General features: G+C 39.0%; 1 protein-coding gene across 1 annotated transcript; it reads right to left on the reverse strand.

Annotated features, from left to right (window-relative positions):
* Nucleotides 1-382: 382 nt before the first annotated feature.
* ACSL3 (acyl-CoA synthetase long chain family member 3) lies at nt 383-27,866 on the reverse strand. Its single transcript, XM_062499128.1, has 14 exons — nt 27,507-27,866; nt 20,922-21,099; nt 15,615-15,724; nt 14,279-14,417; nt 12,308-12,458; nt 11,579-11,702; nt 11,340-11,411; nt 10,719-10,858; nt 9,836-10,008; nt 9,143-9,217; nt 8,319-8,510; nt 7,393-7,507; nt 2,720-2,877; nt 383-546 (listed from the first exon to the last, which is right to left on the reverse strand). The coding sequence occupies exons 1-14, from the start codon at nt 27,855-27,857 to the stop codon at nt 383-385; spliced, it is 2,142 nt and encodes a 713-aa protein (XP_062355112.1). The 5' UTR covers nt 27,858-27,866.

The following is a 27,866-nucleotide window of genomic DNA, read 5'->3' on the forward strand; positions in this document are numbered from 1 at the left end:
CCAGTATAACCATTTCTTATATAGCCAAGTCCTCTCTATATACATCCAAATTTTAAAGATACAAATAAAACATTATACAGGATTTATAAATGTTTAAAAACTTGAGGCTTCAGAATCATGGTTTCCCAGAAAGACCTGGGAAAATCCACAGACTGACAAGGTAGCAGAGAAAACTGGAAAAAAGGAGACAGACACAAGTTTGCTGCCATAACATTTTACTAAACTTGCCAGTCATCATGGTGACGTCATTAGAAAGAACAGTTTAAGCTGGAAATGAGGAATGGTGGTTTTCTGTGTTGATCTCACGTGTTGAGACGAGACAGGCAATTCAAGTATTTCCTATTTGATCCAAGCTCATTGTAGCAAAGTGGTGCAGAGAGGATTATTTGACGTTTTTTCCGTACATTCGATCAATGTCCGTTTGATAGAACGCCGTGAGCTCTTTGCGTTTTAGTTTGAACGCGTCTGTCACCAGACCAGTCTCTGGGGTCCAAGGATCAGGGCTCAAACGGATCTTCACTGGTATTTCAAACTTCTCCAGATTTGCTGTAAGAATAAATATTTTTAATACAGAACATAAATGTAACAATTTTCCTAACGTTAAGCACAAAAGGAGAAAAGCACGTGACCCAAATGAAGAAGAGCTCCTCCAAGCCCCCATGGTTGGTTTGACAACAAGCAGAGTGACAGGACTGCTAGTACCTGTTGTCCAGTTTCCACAGAAATACTGGAATAAAGCCCAGCTGTTCAGGTATCTGTGCAGCTCCCTAACTTCAAAAAGAGCCTCAGTGCATGGAAATTATAACCTCAAAACAGACTCTGTTCTACCAGCATCATGATATTCATCATCTGGTGAGAAAAATCTTAAAATCCATACTACTTAGGTTAGAAAAAATGGGGGAGTTTTTTCCTGATAGTTCTAAATTGATGATGGGAATTAAGTTCATATGGGAGCTCTTCCCTGTGCAGAAAGAGTGCAGTGCTCTCTCCACGTTACACCTTCAGCACAAAACACTATAATTTGCAACAATTCCTGCTGTGGTTTCAGACATGAGAAGAGAAAAACAAGTAACTAAGAAAAGTAGCCAACAGATAGCAATAATAATAAAAAAAACAAATCATCTTTTCAAGTTGAATCTCAAAAATACACAGAGATGTACTCTTACCATGTGCAACCTGCCATTTTCAGATTTTCCTGTCCCTTTTTCTCCTTTTGGCATTAGATTACTGGGTTTGGGTTTTTGGAGATTTTTGCAATTTATGACTAAAACCCATAGTATTTAGAAGTAAAGCCCGTCATACAAAAGTGAAAACCAAAACCAAATATAAAATAACACCAAAATAATTGAATCGAATACTACCTTTCATCAATTTTAAAAAAGTATTTGATTTGATAGAACAGCATTGTACAAAAAATAAAAGCAACTTTGTACATGTTCTCCAACAAAGCAGCTTCTGAGAATGACTTTGCCCATATGCTCCATACAGTGAAGAAAACCAGACTAGAGAGGTGGAACAAGGAAAGAGCAGCTGCAGTGTTGAGACTGCACTCATGGCAGGAAGGTGCTCCTGGGATGGGAGCTGGCAAATAACCTCATCAGAGTTTAATATATTCACAAGCAATATGGAAAAGAGATGAATATTAACAAGCAGAGATTGCTGGAAGCATGTAGGTATCCAGGGTAGAAAGGATGAGGACAAAGGGCAAAGAAGGACAGAAGGACATCGTGATACTGAGCAACTACAGAGCAGCAGCAAACATCCACTGCAGGAAAGTGTCAAGAGATGAGTACAGAAAAATTTACACCCCGATGATCATTTTAAAAAGTCATTCTGTGGCCGTACCTGACAGCATTATGAAAAAAGCTCGGTGCTCAGAAATGGCAAGAAACAAAAGTAAGGCAGAAATTATTATAAAACATCCCTGTGCCACTGCTTCATTCTGCACCAGAACAGCCTGACAGACTACAGCCAACTAGCATGAAAAAGCTACTGAGGGGGAAGAACAATCCACACTGACAGAATCACAACCACCACTGGGACTGTCCACTGCCCCTCCCAGAGCAGAGTCAACCTGAGATGGCAGATGGAAGGCCTGGGACAAACAAGGCATTTCTTCACACAAACAGGCCAAGCTACAAACTCAACATGAGATATTATGGACACTGATGTGGAATATCTGAGTAATTTTCAAATGTGGCTGGAAGAGTTAATGCAAGGAAAGTCTAAAAGTTACTAACTACAAAGATGCTGCTTAGGTTTTGGAAATCCTTCAGATGAAAGTGGAAGCCAAGAGAGCCCCTGTCCCCATGGGTTTATTTCAACCCTGCAGTGGTATGTAGCATGTGAGACTGTCTGTTACCTAATGCATATTATGATTATGGACCTGTAATTGATCCACAGTGGTTTTGGATAAGCAGCAAGGCCAACAAGACACTAAAGGACATCTTAAAGACCACACATATATACAGAGAACTGTATTTGTAACGCTTCCCTGTTTTTATAGTCTTTCCTCAGCTATTGGCCACAGTAAAAAAAGCTGCATGAAACAAAAGGACCCAACTCATGTTTTGTTGTTGGGGGTTTTTGTGTGGAAATCTCATTTCATATGGGTTCAATGAAATACATACACTCAAGGAAATACTTTTTAGGGCCTATGCTGATCTATTTCACAGACATTGCAGTCCACAAGATTGATACCATCTACCCAGCCACTCACCTGCCAAGGCAGCCTCAGCTAGCACCTTCAGAACCTCTTTTTCCATCTCAGGACTGTTACAGATCTCTTCCCAGGTTCCTTTAAATCCTTTTTTTCGGGCTAGTTCTGCGAGCTCCTTTTGATTTGGCACAACAAATCCAATGACATAAGAATGGAAACTGAGAAGCACAATGTACTTTAGTATGAATTTTGCAAAATAAACAACTGTTCAAAAATAGCATTTCAAGTTGAGGGGTTTACACTTCATACAGAGATTGCTCTAACAGCTGGCTTTTGTTCACCTGATAATCTTCGTGAAAGAGTACATAAGTTACCTCTGCCTGCTTAAAAACAAGTAGAAAGAGAAGCTACTTACCTTACAGTAACTGGATTGCTTCAAGGTGTGCTGTCCATATGCATATTCCACTGTGTCTCATGCCCAAAGCTTTGGGAAGCAGTACCCACACGATGTCACTGTGCCCTGCCTCTCCTCATGTTTTGCAGCCCGGAATGGAGACTGGTGCTCGGCTTCCCTACCTCAGTTTCCTCTCAACTGCAGAATCCAGTTACTGTAGAGGAGTAGAGGACTGCAGTGAAGAGGGGTTGGAGAGCAGGTTGTGGAATGAGCATATGCACAACACATCTCAAAGGATGCCTGCTTCTGTAAGGGAAGTGACTTCTCTTTCTCTTTCAAGTGATTGTCCATACACTCACTCTACTGTTGGCACTCTTTGTCTGCTCCTGATGTGCCCAGAAAATAGGAAGCTGTGATCTCAGTCTTTGGGCCCTAAAGCACAATTTACTCTGAAATAGGTATTCGAAGTTTTTCAGATGGTGTGAAGTTTAGGTAAAACGTGCACAGAACCTCACACAGAAGACACATTCTAACAAAGCAGATCACAGAGCCTGAACTGAAAGTGATCTCAGAAGAGCTCCTAATCAATTCACCTGCCCTGAAGCAGGGTCATATGCAGCTAACAGATGTTCGTCTACATCTTAAACATCAGCAAGCACTAATGCCAGTATTTCATCATAGCATGGATAAGCTGCTCCTGATGGCAACTCCCAACTCTTCCTCTTTGCAGTTTACCTCAGAATAATCAGATTTCTCTCTTTTCCACAAAAGCTATTTATTCCTTCACAGATTTTCCTTGTCATATTTCTAGTCTTGCTTCCTTTCTTAGGTTTTTTAGACATCAGCAGTGTCTTTTCCTCCTAATTCATGCCATTATAGAACTCTGCCCAGACACTGCCATTTTTTTCCTGGACTCTTTTCATGAGGTCCATCTCTTCAGATGTGCTACATGTAGAACTCAGACCCTTTAATCCCTGTTAGAGCACAGATATCTTTGAGCATTTTGTAGGCAATACATCTGATTATGCCCTTTACCTTCTTATAACAGCATGGCACTTGTGGATTCATGTCAGCTCCTACAGAATTGCTACCAACTGGTAGTTCTCATCCTTAACTTCTGTAGTTTATTTAGCTGTCAGTATAATTTACAACTCTTCTCTTTAAAATTAATGCTGTTTTCAAGCAAATCTCCATCTCCAAGCTTGCTCTGCATTCTCATCCTATCCTCCACTGTGGCTTTGGTTCCCTCCCATCATAACTATCTACAGATTTGTTAAAACTTTTCAACTCTTACCAGACAGATCATTAATACAAAATACGGAAACTTAGCCCTAGCATGCAGATAACTGTAACTATATCCCTTAACAAGATAATTTTAAGATACTACCTCTAAATGTGCTTTTGGTTACTGCACATTGCAATTTTCTCCTTTGTTATTGGCATGTATCATAAGGGGCATCTGACAGGAGTTGAGAAGCCTGCACCAGAGTCCATTACAAACACAGACTTCCCTGGCAGCATCACCACAAGCTTTGCCTGCCAGCTCAAAACCATTCTCATTTTTCTCTTCCTTAGAATGCATTACAGGATGATTTCAGATTAGCCTCACTATCACTACTGCTTGCATCTCACCTTCTTCCTTTGCCTCTGTCCCATTCTCCCCCATGCACACTCATGCTGCACTCTGTACTTACTGAACCCTTGTAACTTTGCTCCCTACTCTGTAGGTATTGTGTGTGAAGGCACCTGGGACACGAAGGACTCTGGCACTTTCATCTCTGGCTCCTGTAGTCTTCTGACATGCTCAGGATCATGTCCAGAAATATCACCAGTGTCTCCAGGGATAAACAGCATATAGAAATAATCAGTTGGCTGGGTAAGCATCAAGCTTTCTGTTAATCTAAAATTCAGCCCCTTGAGTAGAAGTGTACTTGTTCTGAACAAACAGGTTCATCCAGCTTTTCTTTTTCTTGGAAAGAACGCCTTGCGGCTCACAGTTCCTGGTACATGCAGTTTTTCATTCTGTGCCACGAAGCTAAATCTTCTCCTGTTGCAGTTCAAATGCTAAGGCATTTATTTTGTCTTGAGAGGTATCCTGAAGGTACATCTTCCCTCTCGAGCAGTTACTTCCCTCTTGCTGCTCCTTATGCCAATCTTTTGTATTTGGCAGCTTTGTCTGGGAAGTGATTTTCACTGGAAATGTTCAGACTTTGGTCATCCAGACCTCCTTAGTCATCTCTTCCATGATGAAAGATTTTGCCAAACTGTCTGTCCTACATAAGGCAGCCTCATTCCCTTGCTGTGCTTATGGTTCTACTCACATATGGCTCTCAGACCTACGGTCAGAAACACACTAAGTGGCACTACACATAGATACCACTGTTTCTATTCTGTGAAGTCTGGTCCTTATCTCCTTGAGATTACTGAGGACTCCCTCAGGTCTTTTGTCATGTTGGCTCATTCCTCAGGTAACTGAGCTACTTGTTTTGCTGAGGTGATGCTTGAAACCCACTTAATGTGTCTTGGACTGGTGAAGTATTGATAAAGCAGTAGGAGTCCACCCTGACAGAGCTCTAATCACTATTCCTTTCAGCAAATGTTTTTATTCCTTATCTCACTTATTTTGTCTGAAGTCAATACAGCCTTTGAAGTAGCAATACCATGCAAACAATTCTGAATTCCTACTACCATGTTTAGAGCTTTTCACCCTAAAATCTAAGGTCAAATCACATATTAAACCCATCTGTATAAGTCTGCCCTCCGTGTCCTTTTGCATTTGGAAGACAGAACAGCTACAAATAAAGGACTCCTCCTGCACAAGAGATCACCCAGGTAAAGTATATGGAGAGACAGGATCTAAGAAAGGTCACAGGCATTGTTACAAAACCTCTCTGAGCTCAGACTGCTGAGGTGAGCACATGCCCACAATGAAATGTGCATATGGACAATCATTCAGGGACTCTATTAACATGGCTACTCAGGCCACATTACACACATAACAGTATTAAGAAAAAGTGGAGCAATAACAGAAAAACCCATCTGGAACTTCTTGTTTCTCCTTGGTCTGCACTCTTGTTTGTAGATTACCTTTAAAAATTGCTCATAGGTTTTCCTGTTTTTAAGCAATAGACATGACAAGACCTATCAGAGTCAAGTGTCTGGCTGGCAAGTGCATTTTAGCTTCCAGTGTTATGCTGACCTGGCAAAATTAACACAAAAATTTGGTAGCACAAGTCCAATAGTGAAATGCAATCCTGGAAGAGAAGAAACCACATGTAGGAAGCTCTTTCTCCACAGATTACAAAGGGTGCTTCAGGCTGTCAAAGTGAGCAAATGTGAGACTCAGTGAGTCCAAACCACAAATAAAGCTTAATAGAATGGGAAATTTTCTGAGCAGTGGCAGGCCCAGTGCCAGCCTACTGATCCAAAACTGTCAAAACTGCAGTTACAGAATGACTATACAACCTCCCCCAAAATTACAGAGAACCAGGTGAACAAACCAAAAGTTAATTGTTTTATTTATTACCACTAAGCAATTCTCTGGTATGCTTATCCTGGCTTCTTTCAAAGTAAAAGTGGGGCTTTTTGGGCCATACTGGGAATCAGAAAATTTCTGATCATTCAGAAGCTCCAAAATAACTTTCCAAACATCAACATCAAACTTCAACAGGAAACAAAGACCACCTGAAGTATATGGATATATGTAAGAGCTAAGAAACTCTAGAAATAGAAACTTAAGACATGTTTGAGCCCTTATCACCTCATTTATTATTAGTACACCTATAAAGCAAATAGAAATGAAGTTTGATTGTCATTTATTGTGTGCTTGCACAGTGTTTAGAGTGTGTTTTTTCTCAAGCTTCAAGGTGGTGTACTGCAGGAGTAAAGAAAAGTAACTTTAATTCACAAACCAGCTACTGGGCCATTGGTGTTTTTTTCCCACACCTTCCTCTGAAGTACCACAGCACTTCCTCTGAAGGACAAATCACAACTAAACACAGCAAGGAACAAGGTGTCCTAGGGCTTCTATAGGTAATCTCCAAAGTGTTTGAGTGATGCCTGTAATTAATGCAATATAGCTCAGCTGCTTTTCAGATTAGGGAAAGGGGAATGCAAGATTCATCACTGGTATGACCAGATAAATGATGACAAATGAGAAAGGAAAAATAAAAATGGATTTCAGATCTGTTCAGTTTGATATTTATTCCATTGTATTAGAAGTAAAATCCTCTATTAATCCTGATTAAAAAAAATTCTACACATTGAGTGGCAAAAAGTTTTGTTTATGGCTTCAAGAGGACAAAGAACAGAGCAGTAACAAATTATCAGCTGCTCTTACCTGCTTGCATATGCACAAATATTATCCACCAGTGGGAGATTCTTCAGAGCTGCTTCTACTTTGCCAAGAGAAACATATTCTCCTGCCTGCAGTTTTACAAGATCCTTTTTGCGATCTATTGAGGAAGAAAGGAATCAAGTGTTAATTACAGAAAACTTTTTTTAAACATTGATCTAAATCTTTTTTAATGCATATTTAAACATCCAAACTGTCTCATGTTTGACGAATGTACCAGAAACCTTTAACATCAGGTTTCCAGACTGCATTTTATCAGTCAGTCTTTCCCAGCAAAATGAGGGACATTACAATTCCACGCATTTTCTGCCTTCAGAACAGCATTTCCTATATGACGGCACCATCATGTGCATGGAAGACAAGTAGGACTATGCAAAAGCCACTGTTAGCCAGGAGCATGCATTTTGTGCTGTCTGGCCCAGACCCACAAGGCAGTATGTACACAATCTGGTGACATTATGTTATTTATTTCAGGCTAAATCCATATGTAAAGAGCAACTATTCACCTTTTAATTGAAAAACAATAGGACCTAAAAATTACACCCAAATTACTTGAGGTTATTGTACACAACCTTACAAAACTACACAATATTATCTACTGTGTAGTAGCTATCTATGTATGTATCTATCATCTTATCTACTCAATTAGCTTATATTTAGCTCTCTAATTACTACCCAGTCTCATTAACTTAGGGAGTCAATGTTAAGATTGTTTCAAAATGAATCAAAAATCAGCTAAAATTCACAAACACGTTTACATTAACACATCAGAACTTCACTGGGATACATGGGAAGGCTTTAGATCGCATGACAAGATATGGAGGGTTTTTTTCATTACTGTATTTCATAGCCTTGAAAAATGTGTGTGTATATGAATATCTATACATGTTTACCCGAATTTATTAACTCACCAATAATTTTTAGACATCCATCATGATGAAACTCTCCAATGTCTCCAGTATGGAGCCACCTCTGCCCATTCTCATCAACAGTGAAATCTTTTCTGGTTCGTGCTTCATTTTTGTAGTAGCCCACAGTCACATTCTGCCCTCCAATAAGGATCTCACCTCTAGGATATGGTTTATCAGTGTTGTAATACCCACCTAAAAGGATAGGGAGTTTTATTAAGTTTATGAGAATGAAAACATATTCCAAAGCAAAAATCTGTGCCATCCTTCTAGCAGTAGTAAGTAATGTCTTTTATCAGTTTCACACAGGCTCAAAAAAACCAAGTCATTTTGCCTCATAGTTAAGAAAAAATCCATGAGGTTTTGCATTAGTCCAAAACACACTTAAGTATTATGTATTTCTACTCTACAGTACATAAAAGCCTACAGTGAAAGGAAATACCCAGATGCATTTCAAAATTTATTCTATGTATTTTATAAAGTATCCATTAAGCTTCTATTCTACGTGCCAATTTCTAATGACTCTAAGAATAATATTATGAAGATTATTTTAAAATAATTTCTTAATGACAACTGAAGGTATTGTGCATACTACCTAGTCAAAATGTCAATTGCATTGATAGGGAAATATCCAGACAGAAGCTGTTTTGAAACTACTGAGGAATTTATTTACCTTTCTTCTAACCCAAGAGCAAACTTTTACAGGCAAAAGTAGCATTTAAAATACAAACAGCCAAGAAATAGTCTTCTAACTACTGCTACTGAGGAAAGCCCAACAGAAGTTCTTACAAACACATTACAATTTAATCTTAAGCAGGAATTCTCACCTTCTTCCCAGTTCATTAACTTGATTTCACAACAGACCAAAGGTGCTCCCACTCGTCCTGTAGTGTAGTCCCAAACTAGAATTTAAACAAGTGCATTTTCAGAAAAAGAAAAACCAAAGCTGGTTAGAAAAAAAAAATTCTTGTTGTTATGCATGCTCAGTGAAAATTAACTGCTATTTATTACTGAACTTTAATTCACAGAACCAAACTTCCAAGAAAACCCAACAGATTTAGAGAAGAGAACACAGATAAAATTCTTATCCCACCAAGAGAGTAGATGGCTGTATTGACTCAGTCACTAAAAGGCAACTGAAAACATTAGGTTCTGTTGTATGAAATTCAAATCAGGTGCAGGAAGATTTTAATTCCTGATATCTCAATGTATTCAACAAAAAATTGAAAAAAATCATTCAGTTCATGTTGTAAGTACAACAGTACCAAGATCCCATTCGCACTAGAATGGGTTGCAGTATCACAAATGAGAACATCCATTTTACACTCGGGTCACCTGGCTTTAGCACAATGCCTCCAAATCAGCACCGCCACCGTTTTACACATTTTTGGGAACACCCAACTCCGGGATTCCTCTGAATGATGAGTTTGGTGGCCCCAGCAGAGGAGCGGGCGGGCAGGGCCGAGCGCGGCAGGCTCAGCGCGGTGCGGTACCAGAGGGACGCGGTGGCGCCCGCCCACCTTCAGTGATGGTGCCAGCCCCAGCAGACTCGGTGAGGCCGTAGCCCTGCCCCACGGGGCAGCAGAAGCAGATGTTCATGAAGCGCTGCGTGGCCGCCGACAGCGGCGCGCCGCCGCACAGCAGGACACGGATCTTCCCTCCCAGCAGCATCCGCACCTTGCGGAAGATAAGGCTGAAACCCAAAGGGAAAAGGACGTTTTGGTGCTTAAAAACAAAACAAGAGAGCATCTAGTTTTGGACCTGAACTGGAAGTTTCCATTGTCTTCACGTACGGTTTTATGACACCCTAGGAAAACCTTGGGGAGCGCACTGAAGTTTTCAGAAATACAGGCATAGATTTCTAAGATTGTTTCCGTGGTCTAGCTTGAAGATAGGTTAAATGTTTAAGAACACAGATTTAATGAGGCAGTGAAGTTGCATGATTTTCTCCTAAAAATACTTTAAATGGTATAAATTTGGCAAAAAAATTATCCTTTACTCTCACAAAGCCCAGAGTTCGACTCAACGATCCTGTAGGTTCTTTCCAGTTTGAGGTATATCATTGCTCCCTTCTGTGAAAAATGTGGAGTCTATGGTTTTCTGTAGGAGTAAACTTATCATACTCAAAAGTTGTATAAATTTATTATTAAATTCCTGATTAAAATGCAAGAAATGTAAATTTTCAATCCATTTCAAGTTAAACAACATCACTTAGATTGCATCAGTAAGTATTTAAACCATCACACAAACTCCTGCTTTGCTGTTTCAATTCACACTCAAGTACAGATTTGTTCATGTGCAAAATGTCAACAATAAAATGAAGAACAGCACAAAAAACCCAGATACTGCTCCTGTGGTAAGACTTTGATTTTTCAGTACCGTTAAAAGTGAAGTTAACATTACCTGTCGCAGAGTGGGGTACTGTAACCTTTGGAAATCTGTTCCATTTTGTAATTGTAGGCCAATATAAATAGATTCCGCTGGAAACTGGTCATTTCATTCACTTTATTCATGACATTTTTGTAGATTCGATCCATGATTTCCTAGTTACAGAAAAAGATGAACTTTAACTCAAAGAAACAAAAATCCTGAATTTGGCACAGCAAAAAGAAAACACAATCTAGAAATTCAAGTGAGCTTCAGGTGATAACCCACTCCTAGGCTCCCTCCTCTTCCCTTGCTAAGAGACAGCAAGATGGTCATGGAAAGGAGGAGCAGTAGTTAACCCCCAGCTGCCTCCTGTCAACTCCCTTGACCCCACTGTTTCACAGTAACAAACAAGAAATGACTAATTAAAATGGGAATCGAACCTCTATCGCTATCTTACCTTGAAAAGGTTTGATACTCATATGATTTTTATCCCAAATTTACAATTAAATACCAAAATTATTATTTTAAGGCACCATAACATCAAAGATTCTACCTTTTCTATTTAAATGGTCATGGTATTTTGTTGCTAAAAATTGAATTATAAATTATATCTTAAAAAAGGTTTTATAAATTATTCATCCTTCAGTTACTTACCGGAACAGCTGCCATTAGAGTTGGCTTAAGTGTAGTAACATCCCCTTTGCTTCCTTTCTTTATTTTAGAAGACTAAAGTGAAGAACAAGTTTACTAGTAGACACATTCAAGATCTTTAACATCGGAAACAAAATTTGTACTATTTTTAAAGAAAAATTACAAAGATCTGATGTAAGCAAATTTAATTTTTTTTTTTTTTTTTTTTTTTTAGACCCTAAGGACTTAGATCCACAACATACCTGGTCAGCCAGTGTCTGAGGGGAAGAGTAACCGATGCGGCACCCATGAGACAGACACACAAGCTCAGCACTCAGCTCCAGAACATGGGCAAGGGGCAGGTACCCAATATAAATGTCTTTTTCCCTGCAAAGAATTTTTAAAATACAGGTTTATGCTGCATCAGTACAGTCCTCAGATGCATCATCAAGCACAGTTTATGCAAAGTTTACTGCAGAAATGGAGAAAGTAGAAAATGCCTTTGAGCTTGAGAGCATATTTCAAATTACGTGGGTTTTGTTTTGGGAGTTGCATACTATGTACTGTAGGTTTAAGGGTGAAAGAAGTGTGATGGTTACTCATCCCAAGATAATTAACCACGTGTTATGGTTGCAAAAGCAACTCAGTGAATGAGATTAAAAACTGCACCAAACAGAAAGATGCCACAGAATTTAAACATTAACCAAGGGAAGCACTGCTTAGGGAGGCTTTCAGCCATTCTAGTGCAAGGTGGCCTCACAGGTTTTTGTGTCCTGGTCTTGCCCACACCAAAGAGCAGAGAACAAAGAGCACATGAAGTAGTCATGTCATTTAGGGCAGTGCTGGATGATGCTCAGATGTCAGCGCACAGAGTGATGTGTCACAGCCACAGCAATATAAAAAGTTCACATTTCACACAGTAATTAATCTAAAATTAATCTAAATCTGCATGACTTCTTTATTTGCTGGTAAGCAAACTTTTTGGTACACACCCCAGATTTGGGATCCTCTCAGCCATTCCAGTTATCCCAGCAATTATGTTGCAATGGGAGATCATAACTCCTTTGGGAATTCCTGTGGATCCACTTGTGTACATGATCACTGCAATATCCGAGGGCACAGGCCTGCATGGCTGCTTGTTTCCTGCAAGTTGTTAAAAAAATAGGATGCGTGATGTGTGGAGAACCTCTCAGGCAGGGAGATCTGACACACGGACACATTTCAGCAGTCACTGCAGTACAGCACCACAGGACTCTTGCTATTACATTCTACTTTTACATAAAAAGATTGTGGTCAAGCTTAAATGCTTTCACAAAGAGTAGGGACTTTGCATTAGCTGAGCAATACTTGGCCTGATTGTCCTTATCTACCACAACAAAAGCTTTCCTATTATTTTTCCCCTACTCCTGCAGTGGAGAGAAAAAGAGGCAGAGCTTTGGCTTGCCCAAAGCACCACTGAGCATCCCTGCCTTGGGGAGGTTCAGTGCCCTGGTTCCATCCCTCTGTGCCAAGCTCCTGCCTCACACACTCCCTGGCAGGGAACAAGACACTGCCTCATCTGCAACACCTGCAGCAAAGCACTGCTGAGCCAACCTGAGGTCCAATCTCTATAAATATTCAAAAGAAGTTCAACAGCTTTAATTGGATTTAAGTGCTTTTTAAATGCTTGTGCTGAGAGCAAGAAAATAGAAAAACTACTGTGCTCACTCAGAGGAAACTGCATCACACACGGTGCATGTGGCACGGCGCACGCACTGAATGAGAAGCATGAAAGCAACATTTAATCATTTTCCACTCACTGAATCCTGCCTATTCTGCACAATGAACACCACAGAGGGAAAAAAAAAACCCATAAGCAATAGCTTATCTACTTAATATTAATTGGACACACTTGACCATAAACAATTCATGATAGCATTTCACAGTTTATGAATGGTTAACTTGACAAAGATAATGTTCCTTTATTGTAGTGCAGAGTATGTGATATTTAAAAGACTGAAGAAAGATTAAATACATTTTTACATAGCACATAGATTAACAAATTTCAGGGAGCTAATTAATTACAGGCAAGTTTTTTCTGCTAGTGTCGTATTAAATGGTTTTAGTAGTACATAAAACTGGTATATCAAATAGGGAAAAGCATCTTCTAAAGAAATGAGAGGTCATGATATGTGGAGCAATCTGCCATTCCACTGAACACCAAAATCAGATGGATTGACCATCCCCCCTACTCCTAAAATGCAATCCAACATTCCTGTGCTTGCAGTAGTTAAGAGATTCTGAAAACACAAAGGATAAGAACAAAATAAAGCAACTACTGAATATATTGAAATCTTACAATACTAGGATGGGCAGCTCTTCAGAGCCAAGAACAAAAATTTCTTAAGATTACAATTAAAGTAAGTTCTAAAATTCTGAATTATAGTTCTAAAAATGTTACATAGAGCAGAAATAGACTTCAATGAATTTACATTGATTGATGCTTTCAGAAATGTAATAACTGACCAAGTTCTATCAGATTCAAATGACTATTTTACGTTTTGCTACCTGTGATTTTTACAGAACTTAATGGTAACAAATTACTGATTTCTTCTGTTATAAGATACACAATGATTTTCCTTCTGTGCCCAGAATAAGGAGGTTTTAATACATCTGCTCGTAAGAATGCTTTCTAAGTTGCTATCCTGAAATAATTGCTTATCCTATAAACTATCCTTCAGCCTGTGACATTTGATTGGGAAGTCAGTTTTTACTCCGTTGAAAAACAAAACAAAACAAACTTACACTCCAAAATCCAACCATTCACAACCAAAACAAAACAAAATTCACAGATTTTATTTAAAGGAAAAGGAGATAAGAAAAGGTTAAATCTGCATAATTTTGAAATTTGCAGTTTCTTCAAGTTTATTCAACAGGGTCAAATTAGGGCACCAAAAGAGACAGTTTGAACAGGAAGAACCTACCAGTGTCTGCCTTGGCCCCCATGGCTTGCACAGATGCCATCGTGTGAACAATGACACCCTTGGGGAACTCTGACCACGTTGTAGGTTTGCCATCCACTGTAATTATATGTCGCAGTAGTGGAACTTGAGAAACAATTTCCTGTGGAAATGAAAAATGGGTTAAGAAATTAAAAATTAGCTCTATGCCAAGAAGTAAAAAAAAAAAAAAAAAAAAAAACAACCCAAAAAACAACCAAGAACAAAAACCTCCATGCTATCTGCTGTATGCTTTTTAAAAAGCACTAATATAAAACCTGCCACGCTCAAATAGCTGCAAACCTTGAACCTTTCCAATTTCAAGGCCAATAACTTCTCCAGCCATTTACTGATTTGAATTTTATTTCATGAAAACCCCACAAATAAGACTGCAATAATTTGTAGACATAATTGACTTTCCCTTCCCACAGAACACTGAGAAAACCTGGTAATACTGAGCTCACGATAATTCTTAGATTGCTCCTTGGTAATTATGCTACATAAAATAAGCAACAGCTAGCAAAAATACTGAAAATTACTAGTTAAACACTTCAAGCAAAACATAAGTTCTAAGACATTTATCAGTGTTCTCCTGGAAGAAGAGAAGATCATCACCTATAGCAGAGCAAATACATTCTCTTACTGCAAACTGAAACAAATGTGCATGGCATTGATATTGTCATTGTAGTAACTTCTTTTTAAAGTTTGGGAAATTCTCATTCAAAATTCCACAACAGCACAGTTTTTCATTATAACAATTGCCTTATCTGAAAGGTCCAGTTTCCCCAAAACACACAATGACGAAACTCATGCAGATTAGCTGTTCCACTTGGGTATTTTATCAGGGTCAGTAAGTCAAAAAAGCTCTTGACTGTTGCAATGTTTAGTGAGCTTTTTCTCCCCGTGCATGGAAAAACAGCTCTAACTCTTTAAACACCCATCTTTAGACATGAAAACCATTCTCTGCTGGGAAAACATCTGACAATAAGCCAGGAGCATGATCACAGTTAGTTGTTTATACATTTTTCTCTTCTTCCCATTGTTACATTTATAGGCACTAAATCCACCCAGAAACCACGGCAGTTTCTCGTAAAGGTGTTTTTCCAGGCAGAATTCCAGCTCTCCAGTCACTGAGCAGCCTGAAACCCACTGAAAGCAAACTACCACTTTCTGTACATGAAGACAGATAGATAAATCTTCTTCCAAAAGCATCTGCATTATGGAAAGGCAATAAATCATTGTTCTGTACAATGGAACCAGGCTATTTAGCAATGGAGAACTTACACACTGGAAAGAGATAGACAAAGAACAGTTTTCTGACCTTCAATTTTGTTTGCATCAATTCTTTACTAGTAATGATGGTGGTCACCTCTGTTTCATTCAGCCCATGAACTATTGCTGGGCCTCCCAGCGTGGCATAGAGAGTAACAACTGAAACACAAAACAGGGGAAATGGGTTTCAAGTATAGTTTACAAAGAAGAACTGAGATTAATCTAACTTTATTATTCCAACTTAAGCAACACAGCAAAAATATTTGTCAACTCAAAGATGGGACAGTTTTAAAAAGCCTCTTAACATCTGAATTTCAATACAGTGTTATTTTCAGCTACTCCCAGAAGGAATAATGAACAACCATTCTCCATGTAACTGTTTACTCTTTTCCAAGGTTAATTAGAGGACCCAAAACCACACCACCTTATGCAATTCTCCTGAATCTTCTCTCATACTTTCATTGCTTTCACCATCTGAAAAGTAGGCAAACATTCTTAGTTTAATCACTGTGTCACATTCCTCTAGCACACAGGAAAGAAACAGCTTTCATTCATGTGACTTTTCTTTCCAAAATTCACATAGCCTGTTACTAACCTTTTACAATTGATTGCTAATAACAAATTATTACAGCATGGCAGTACAAGTCACCAGCAGAGAATTCTCACACTCAGGAATGAGTCTGTGACTATCCTGTTCTGCCATCTATTTAAAACAATGTAGTAAAGGTTTAATCATCGCAGTCATTAGACCCTGAACTTACATAATGAGAATCATACAGAATAGCAAGAAAGAAAATATTTAGAAAATTGACTATAAGAAAAATTGTTTCCTGTTTGTAAGGTCAGCCCATTAGTGAGTGTGTTAAACAATGATTTCATATTATCACCATTAAAATAATATTTAATTTCCTGCCATTTTCAATGGAACTGAATGAGAAGAGACAAGAAGAGAGTAGGGAAGAAAATGGCAGCTAAAAACTGAGAAGTATTGCTCTCAAAAAAAAAAATTATATTTTTTCAAGCTGAATACTAAACAGGGACATCTCAAAAAGGCTCTGAGATCAATAAACAGAATCAATAATTACAACATCCTTGCTGGGAGTTTTCTCACATCAAGTATCTGAATATCTTTTCCTTTTATTCTGTATGTAGCTGAATATTTAAAGAACGCAATTATGAAAATAAGACAACCTACTGTACATTAGGACTGTAATCACTGCATCCAAGATTAAAAATTAAAATTTAAAAAGTCCTCCTGTATTCTAAGATTTTAATTTTAGTATTTTAAATCCAAAGAGTTACTAACCCAAAACAACTCAAAAGCAGTTTTGTTACATAGAAAAGTAACTAGTTGACCTCTACTTGTTTCTTTCTCCTTAAAACAGTCCATCATAGTTCGGAACTGTTGCAGGGCAAATGCACATGCACTGTGTTTTCTTTAATTTGGTGGGAGCAAAGTCCAGAGGAGTGCCTCTCCTCGTTCCCACGAGCTCTCTCTCCTTACTGCAGTGACCCCTGTTATATAAACATGTAGCAGAAATTCAGCTGCCCCGAGCCAACGAGCAGAACCAAGCTGACAACACTGCCCAGAAGGCAAAGCATCATCTCGGGAATAACCACGGAGGTACTTAACTACCCATCTGCAAATAAGTACGTCATGACACTCAGAGCTATATGACAGAGCCAAAGAGAAAGAGAGACCATTTATATCATGGGGCACTGGTGTCATGGAAAGAGCAAAACTGAGCAATGACTCTCATCTCCGAAATTCTCCCTTCTCCTCACCGGCACCTAAAACTTTTTCAGGCAAATCCAAAAGTTTTTATAATTTTCCAAAACCACTACATTTCTCTCCTCATTCTCTTGAAAACAAACTGAGAAGGGATTATTTTGTATTCACCTTTATACGTGCAATAGTACAAATGAGTCTTTGTTATCTGACCAAAGGCTTGACAAAAAGAAAATCCCCAACACCACTAAATTTGCCAGCTCGTATAAAAGACAAAACCCTGCCCTAAAGAAACAAACAGAACTTTTAAAATTTATTTCAAGGTAACGGGAATGTTAAACTGAGTATTTCAGCATCCATTGTACATCAAGAATATAAAGTAAAATGCACTTTTAAAGGCTTCAGCCAAATTTAATTCTGACAAAATCACTTCTGCTCAAGCATGACTGAAAAATGAAACCTAACCTCTCCTACTCCACCATTTCACTATGCACTCCTGTGTTTTATCTGCCTACCCTGGTAAAGAGCTGTTCATACACTAAGACGTACTTAGAAAGAAAATCTGTTTTCCTGTTGGTACTACTTCTTCTGTTTCTGAACTAGCAATCCCACTCTACCTCCTGCAAATACAAGACTTAAGACAACTTCAGAAAAAGTCACATTTAAAAATCAAGCAAGTATTTCTATCTATAAAAACACTTGTTTGTGTATGCAATCAAAAAAAGCCCATCACTTTCTTCATTTTAATTCTTCAGTGCAAAAGGCATTCTCTCCAACACTATGTACGAAGCAGATGAACCTGCTCTGTTGACATCTGTTCTGAGCCCACTCCATCAGACTGAACACATTTCACATTTGGAAAGAATGTCCCAACACCCCCACAACAGTTAGCTGGTATCAAACCTGCACACTGAAAAATGCTAACATAAGCCTTTTAGCAGTGTCTTGCCACTACTACTGCTTCAACATCATCTGAATCTTCCAATTTGTCCTGCAAGCTGCCTGTGAACACTGCACAGCTCTCTCTTCATCTGCCAGCACAAGTCAGCCAAGTTCACAGAAGATGACACAGCTTAGATGCTGCACACCATGTCAGAGTGTGTGCTGAGGCACGTCGCAGTTAAGGGGATTTAAAGCACTAATCCAACAAACCCAAAAACACACACATACCATTCTGCTCTCAACGTCCAGCCCCCAGCTCAGAATCACCCCCCCCCCCCCTCAAATTACAAATCTACCTAGGATTTGTAAATGTGCTTCAGTTACAAAAGAAAAACAAGGATACAAGCCTTTGCATTTTATTCCCAGGATAGCCACTAGAAACCTGACAGATCTCAAAAGTGATAAAAAAGAAACTGGCACAGAAACATGTAGTTTAAAAGCAGTACAGGCATCTTATCTCAGAATAGTCTGTGCAGTCCTCTGCTCTGGTAGGCAAGCCTGCAGCATTTACTCACTGAAAAGCCAACCAAAAATATCACCAATTTAGGCAGAAAGGCACCTGGAAAGATCACCTGCACACACCATCCACTGCAGCAGAGCTTAGAGCCATGGCCAGGCCAGTCAGGGTTTTACAGATCTCTAAGGATAAAGATTTCACAACTGTTCTTTGCTCCTGTTCTGGTACACAACCACCCTCACAATGAAGATGCTTGCCCTGACATGTAATCACATTTTCCTGCCATTGAACTTGTGACTGTGGCCTGCAGTGATATCAAAGCACACCTCTGTGAGCAGAGCCTAGCTCCAGCTCCTCTGCATGCTCCCACTGGGTAGTGTCAGACAGCAACAAGATCTGAACTCAACGATGAACAGACCCCTCTCTGTCAGCCTCTCCTCAGATTCTACATTCTCTGACCCCTCCAGCATCTTGGCAGCCCTTCACTGGACTTGCTCCAGGGTGTCAGCATCTTTTCCTGATAGGAAGCCTCAATGCAGACACAGTAGTCCAGATGTAGTTCTACCAGGGTCCAAAAGGAGGAGAAGGACCTGGACCTACCTACCACATTCATGCTACCAGCATCCAGGATGTTGGTCTCCACTGCAAGAAGGTGCTGCAAAATCCTGGGTGACTCATGGCCCACCAGAACCCTCGGGTCCTTCCCTGCAAAGCTGCTCTGTCCAACTGTCCCCCAGCCTATACTGGTGCATGAGGTGCATTCCAGCACACACAGAGGAAATTTTAAGTGCCTTTACTGACCTCCATAAGGTTCCAGACAACCCACTTTTCTAGCTGACAGGCTCCTCTGCACAACAGCCCGACCCTTGAGCATACTGGCTGCTGCCCCCAACATGCCACCAGCTGGGGCCTCCTGTGTTTGCACTCTGTCCCATCATCCAGGCCTTCAATACAAAAATTAAGCAGTACTGGAGTCACTGTCAGCCACTGAAGGCTGGAAAATAACTCTGTTCTATGGCTTACACTCCTTGCAGCTAATGGTCCATCTTATCCATCTTTACCTGAACAGTTTGGCTGTACAGGTACTACAGGAGGCCGTGCCAAAGGCATTGCTCCACTCCCAGTACACAACATTCACTCTCTCCTTGTCCACAAGGCCAGCTGTCACACAAGGCAAGCAGGCTGACTTTGAAATGTTAAGGGCTAGAGCAGAGCACCTTGTCACCACCTTGTCCATCCATAACATTAGGGGACCAATACAGCAGAAGGTATATGCAAAATAACCAGAGACAGGAGTAAAAACTTATGTAAATGAAAACATGCTACATTCTCATCAACATATTGCTTCTCAAACTGAAACAGACTCATGCTCAGAGCAAAGAGGGACCATTTAAATAGAAATCCTATTAGACTTGATTGAGGGACCATTTGAATAGAAATCTTATTAGACTTGCTTCCAAAATCTGAAAAGAGTATATCTGATAGACATCGTTAGTGCATCTAAGTAGGAAATCAGGAATTTCTGCAGATCTGGCTTTTACAGCCCACCTTTTATTGAAGGAGGGTTAATGCAGCACAGGAGGGAAAAGGCCAAAGCCTATGAGGAACTGCAGCTTCTGGCATATGCCAGGGAACAAGATGTGTCCCCCTGACAGCACCACAGAATCCAGCCAGGCTGGGATTAGTTAAATGAGGGATATATTAAGGAGCAATGATGAAACAGTCATTTAAAAAACTATAGCGCACTGAGCACTCAGTACATCCTTGAGCAAGAAAAATAGGCCTAACCAAAGTTAAAATTGAAGAACCAACTAAATATCCAGATAAAACAAAACTTGCAGGGACAGATGAAGGTTTGACGTCAACTCTTGAAACTGAGTCAATGAATTAATGTGTGATTTTTGTTTGTTTGTTTTCAGAAACTTGGGAATCTGTACTGATTTGAGATGAAAAGAAAGTAAACCTCTCACAAATTCATTGAGCAAACTATACTTACCAAAACCATTCTCCCCATCTGCCAACAGATAGAGGTTTCTCTACTCACTAAAGCAAAAGGCTACAAAGTACAGTTTCTACCTTATGCAGTATTTTTTTAATTTGAAAACTTTAATGTTCTATATAAAATCTAGATAAAGTTTTCTAAGTGCATAAAGCAAAGCAAGAAAGAGTTTTGTTTGCAGATTGTGAGATTAAAAGCCATAAAAACTTCAGGGAAGACAGGTACTCACGCTGGTAGTTGCACATAAAGCAGGCCTGGGCTGCAATCATCCACTCAGCTCTGGTCTCACAGAAGATAGCAATGTTAGTCTTTGGCTGCTGACCCAAGACTGCTAAGCCATTTCCAAAATTAACAGCTTTAATATATACATCTTCGTAAGAAAGCCAGGTGTACTTGCCAAGGATGACCTAATAAGAATAATAAAATCAATTTAGAAAATGAAAATCCTTAACACATGTCCTACTACATCTTCACCCATGTGAAGAATCCATGGATGTTTGAGTAACATGTGCTCGAATTATAACAGCAGTTTACTCAAGATAAAGATGATATCTCTGCTTGCCAAAAGCTACAGGGCCTGTGGAAGTTCCAACACAAATACCATATCACAATGCAATATCTCCATGTATGTTACCCTCAGTTTCTATTTTCACAGAAGGGAAAAGCACCTGATTCCCACCATCTTTTGTTGCTTCAGAAGCCCTCTGAAAGACTGTTTGGTTATCTGGCCCACATACCTGTACTTTTTAAAAAGGTTTGGTTTACATAAAGGATGATAAGCACTGGTTAGCACAGTACATTCTCTATATCTGCTTTCTTGGATATTTGGGCTACAATTCTACAAAAAGATGACACTCAGACGTTCATTTAAAAAATATTTGAAAGAGGGAAACTGAAATCCAGAAAGCAGTCTATCCATGGGCCCTCAGTCAGAAACTGTGAAATTCCTTTCCCTTTGTTCTGAAACAAATGTCAAGGGGACGAGTAGTAAGAATTTTGCCCTTTTTTACTGTTAAGCAAAAGAGGGACCGAAGACAGGAAATTACTGGCAAGCCTCAGTTCTGAGAAGTCATGTAGAATATATTATGCAATCTCACTTTCCCATATGGGAAAGCTGGTGCAAAGTAAAACTGGATTTGAATTTACAGGTTACTACCCAGATTTCTGTGTGCACTTGCACCTTGCAGTACTATTTCCTTACTGAATGACAGGGTATTTCTTTGAGATCAACCTAGAAATTTTCATATGTAGATACAGTATCAAGATGTTTTATACTGAAAATCTATACTCTAAATTATTATATCCTACCCATGTATTTATATAAGCACACTGACAATTCTGAAAAACAATTTTTAATCAAGTATTTCTTTACAAAGCATTAGTAACAAATGCAAGCAAACGCTTAAAAAACTAGAAAAGTTAGAACTAGAAAAGTTCCTTCCTTTTTTTTTCCTTATTTCATTCATCAGCATGAACTAAATTTCAAACTTCGGGCCGTCAAATCTAACAACTTTTTGATATGTAACTACACTTCTAATAAATCCATATTTCCACGTCCACTTCTTTAATAAAATGTATTTTAAAAACACCTCTCAAGCTCTAATAGAAAAGTAAAATCTAGTCATGTCCTTTGTCAAGACCCTTTTCCAAACTGCTCAAGTTACACTTAGTTGTAACAATGAGTTGTACCTGCTACAGCTTCACTGCACGTTGCTTATTAACCTACTTGTTTAGCAGGACAAACAGGTACATGTGCAGCTGCTTGGAAATTTCACAGATGTCTTCATGGGAAAACATCATTTAACAAGCCCAAAAACCAACATTTGTCAACAACAGCAATACATAGCATTTCCACCAGAAAATACAGGTGTCTCACCATCATCTGCTCAGGTTTTCCTGGCTTATTTCCAGAATGTCTGTTTCAGTGGGTGTTTCAAACCCCAAAATCTTTCTGGAGCAGAAAGATCAGGCTGTAATGGCAGCGTGAGGAGCAGAAGCTTGCCTGTGCTCCCTGCCACAGCCCCCTGAGGAACAGGGGGGACCTGGGAGTCCCTTTTTGTTACAACATAAATAAATATCTTGGTATTTCTGGTGTGGAAAACTCTCACTGCTTCCAAAAACAATATTGCACCTCTTCCTGCTTCCATACAAATTTCAGTAATTTGGAATTTAAATTCAAATTCGGGATTTTTTTTTTTTCCCCCAAAGACAATATTTTTGGCAGACATGGAAGTTCTTGACAAGTTCATCAACTGAGAACAATTTATAGCAGTGACTTGAACAACATCCTTTCCCCCATTCTACTCTGCCTACAGCGTAGCCTCAGGAAAACTGCTCACAAATAATAGGCCAAGAAATACAAGCAGATTCTTGTTACTGTTTCTGGTAAGCTTGCCAATCCATAACAGGTTTTAGTAATTTCCACCACTCCATAACTCACTGAACTGGGGAAAAAAAATCATTAAATGGCCAAAAATTAATTTCTCCAAATTATACTTGTGATTCTGCTTTTCCCCCCCTTCTCCATTCTCTTAAATAATTCACTCTCATTGCTTAAGCAAGTTTGATATGTAGCAAATAACCACTTCATTGCTGCTATCTTTTCTAAAAAAGGAAAAATCCTTTTTAAGGATGCATAAGCACTGTTGGCTGTAGCTATTTATATAAAAATATGTTTCTGAAGAACACTGACATGACAACAGGTAAAATCTTCTACCATGCAGTAATTTTGAGTTTTACTTTCCTACTGCCTTCCATATATTCAAGTTCCATTGTTCCTTTCCCATGCCAGGGTTTCTTCTCTATTCCATCCTTATGGCATTTATATTATATACACAGCAGTGAATAACAGATACTCATATATACATATTATAAACTGCTCTAAGTCCCTTTCTCCTGCATTTCTCTATCAGCTTCCTCTGCAGAACACAGAGCAGGTTATGTTTTCTCTCACACTCCTTATGCTGGAATATGTCTCCAAATCCATCTCCCTTCTTGGCCTTGCCCTCAGTAGCTTTTGCTAACATTTTCTTTCCAATGTACAGTGCAAGAAAGTCAAGGAGCTACTGGACAGAGTGCAGTGGATGCCACAAAGATGATGAGGGGTCTGGAGCATCTCTCATGCAAGAAGAGACTGTGGGATCTGGGGCTGGTTAGTCTGGAGAAGACAGAAGATCTCATTAATGCATACAAGTATCTCAAAGGGTGCCAAGAGGATGGTGCCAGGCTCTTTTCAAGGGTTCCCAGTGATGGGACAAGGAGCAATGGCCATAAACTAAAACATAAGAAATTCCACTTCAACATGAAGAAGAACTTCTTTACACTGAGAGTGCAGAGCACTGGAACAGCTGCCCAGGGAAGGAGTGGAATCTCCCTGTCTGGAGACATTCCAAACCCACCTGGACACGTTCCTGTGCCACCTGCTCTGGGTGACCCTGCCAGGGCAGAGGGTAGGACTGGATGATCTCCAGAGGTCCCTTCCAACCCTAACAATTCTGTGATTCTGCTTCTGCTGCAAAGAGGTGATAAGACTGGCATAGGTGCCACAGTCCTTTAAACATTAACACAAATTTAACTTAACAACTTTCCGCTTGATAACTAATGGAAAGAAAGTCACTGTCCAAGAGCTGGCAAAAGGGCCCAAGAAGGGAGTTTGAGCCCAGGTGAAAGAGAAGCACAAAGAGCAGCCAGCACCTGGGGGGGTTTCCCTGGGAAATAGTGCATTCCACAGGAAAACGCTGCCCTCTCGTGCTCCAGGCTTACACTGCAGGCTGAGTCACCGCACGATACACCAGGAGGTAGCCAGACTCTATTCGTACTTGGGAATCCAGAAAAGCAGAGACTAACACACAGCTAACATTTCTCTTACCCGGATTTTAGGAACATATTAAAATTTTTAGTGCAAAGATGTAATAAAATGTTCTTGATAAAGCTGGAGGCTCATGTAGTTATTAAACTACCTGAACTCAGTTACCCTTGAAAGTCTTCCTAAAAGTACCTTATAAGGTTTAAAGAACCTTGACTGTGATTTGGAAACCAGTGATCATGAATTAAATACATTTTCTTGTAAAAGTATATTAAAAAATAACACAAAGGAGGTCATTTGAAATGCCCACTTTTGGCCTTTTTCACATGAGCACATGGATTGCAGCATTATCTAACGCACCATCTACAACAATCTATGATTTTCAACATCATAAGTGACTCTTACTGCTCAATGACTTTGCATGGCAAGAACCTTTCTGAACCTTCACTTGAAGTTTCAGTGTCAGCAGTAATGATTTAAGTTCTGAATTGCCAAGTGCTTACCCATGTGCTTGCTCTTGCACCCAAGTCTCTCAGGCTTTAGATGCATCACCTTCCCCAACAAAGCTGTTTCTTCTTCCCACTGTCTTTCTTATTTTGTTCCAATAATTCTGTTCTTGGTTACCAGCCCTTTTTAAAGCCCAGCAAGACAAACAAGCAACCCCCAAAACAAACAGACATCTCCCTCAAAAAAGAAACCAATTAAAGAACACACACACAAAGCCAAATCCACATACCAATATAGATCAAAGCAAGCACCTGATGATATAACCTATAACTAAGGCAACACAAAATAACAAAGCTCATCTTTTGGACATCATAAAATTTCAGGTGTGGTTAAATTAAGCCCCTTTTCCAATTAATTACATCTTAATCTCAGTGGTATTTTCAACACTATTTTATCCTGTCTTAAATACATAGTTTATGAAATTAGTATTAGGTATGCATGATACTGGAGAAGGAAACTGGGAGGAGTACACTACAGAAGGAAATAGAAGAACTAACCATACACAAATTACTATGAAATGCAACAAGTGCATGAGCAAGTATTTGTATTTTATTCACATTCATGAATTTCTGTTACTTTGGAATTTGCACAGAAACAAATATTTTTGCAACAACACACTGCCATAAAAAAATCAAGAAATTACAGATTATCAGAGATGTTGTTCTCACAATAAATTAATGGAGTATCTGATCTTAAAGATGCTAAGAAGCTCTAAATTTTAGCTGCAAGTGTGAGGATGCTAGTTTTCTCATTAATCAAAAGTTCAATAATTTACTTTTTTTTTAATTGCAGCTCCTGTAAGGTATAGAAATAACATGCACTATACCTATGAATTAAAATTGTTGTTCACCTTTTTGAAGAACTGCACCAAACCTCAGCAAACTGGCCCTGCTAAAGGCCAAAAAAAGGTTCCTGGAATGAAAGACATTTCAAAGGAAGAGAACCCTGACACTTCGAATCAACAAGGTATCTTATGAAATGTTCTGGTTTTCCTCACTTCCTAACACATGCTATGAGGTCTTAAGAAACACTGCATTCCCTAACAGAAAAAAAAATATTAGAAATGGACTTGAGTGATAATGCCTCAACTTGGAACAAAGTAACATGAGGACAAGTATGGCAATCCACCATAATGAACCCTTGTGTCAAGCTTAGACAAAATTACCTAACTTGGGTAATTTCTAAGTCTAAATACTCACAAACAAGAAATTTAAGTGGATCAACACAAACATTCTTCAGTTTTCCAATATTCACAATGCCTTACTTGCATAATGGAAAAAGGCTAAAATTCCTAAGTTCTTAAGTCCTGCATTCAAAACTATGATTAAAAAGCAGGGCACATGTCACAGGCAGCCAAAATTCTGATCTGTGCTCAGAAGCTGTTCTTCATCCAACATGAACTTTCTGTTTCTTTACAGGGTAATGAGGCAGTAAATGTGCATCAAGAGAGAGCACATGTAACCATTCATGCCAGCATTTCCTTCATACTGCCAAACTAACTCCACAGCTAAGGGGAAGTTTCACTGACAATAAAGCTTGTAAAAAGATTTTAACAGAACTGAACTTTGCCATATATTGTGATATTAACCAAATTATATTTTAAACATACTCCTCTATCAGAATTGAAACCAGCAGAATGAAGAGAATTTTCCATCTGCATGGAAATTAATCTTAACTAAAAATTATCTACCATGGATTTAACAAGTTCTAATACAGAAATGCAGCCCTCTAACACACAGATGCACAAATATGCATATTCTGTTGCAGTATTCTGCGTTGCTTCTTCTGGAAAAAGTGCATTCTTCAATGTATCTGAACAAAGACGAAGCAGCAATGACAATACAGACTTGAACACTACACACTGTAAAAAGTCAGTCCCTTGAAACAACAGAGCTCTTGTCAGATACTGAAATCACATCTCCCACACACACCAGGATTACAGATTAGCAGAGTAGTTCACCTTGAAGGAGACTCACAGAAAGAAAAAAAAAGACTCTTCCAATAAAACCTGTGCAATCCTTTTCCAAACAAAAAATTCATTTAAGTCCTGAATTCCCAGGACAGAACAGCAAATCCTGAAATTACAACTAAGTCTGCTGGAAAGGCACATCTGAGTACTGGCATCTAATAATTTTTGTACATTTATCTGATTACAGCTCAGAATAACACAAAGTGAGACTTTAAAATTCACTTACAAAGAAACAATTGAAGCTACTTACATCACCAGCTGAATATTAAAAACAAATACCTAAAACATACTTGTGTTTTTTCTTTGACTGAAACCATAAATAGGGTATCTACCCAAGAGTGCAAAAAGGTTTAGATTTGGTTTAAATGCCAAGTATTGAAATATTAGGAATTAGATAATTTAATTCTTTTCACAGCTACTGAATCTAAGCAGAGATTTTTCCCCAGCTTTGCTTTACTGGACTAGAAGTGCTACATAAGAAAGCAAACACACTTTGGAAAAAACTTCTTGAAGGCATACTGCAAAATACTTACCTTTTTAAAAACTTTTCCTGATGGCTGGATTTCATCTTCCTCTTTCAGTATTTCACGTGTTCCCAAGAGTTTTTTGTCCTTATATTTAGTTTTAGCGTATTTAAAAACTTTGTCGAGTGTATCACACCCAGGATATAAAACTGAAGCTAAGCAGTGCAGACTGTTAACAGATCTGTATGCACCCCCAGGCTTGTTATTCACAGGTCTGGCTTTAACCTGCTTGGCTTTTGCTATAGCTTGCTTTGATCCTGAAAGAATGTACCATGGAATGTATGTTACAAGGGAGTACAGCAGGACTATGAAGTTTATAAACTGCAGAAGAACAGGGTTGATGTTATGCTTCAACTTCATTTTGGCTGC

Source organism: Cinclus cinclus, chromosome 10 (assembly GCF_963662255.1).
Source record: "Cinclus cinclus chromosome 10, bCinCin1.1, whole genome shotgun sequence".
Classification (NCBI taxonomy): Eukaryota; Metazoa; Chordata; class Aves; order Passeriformes; family Cinclidae; genus Cinclus; species Cinclus cinclus.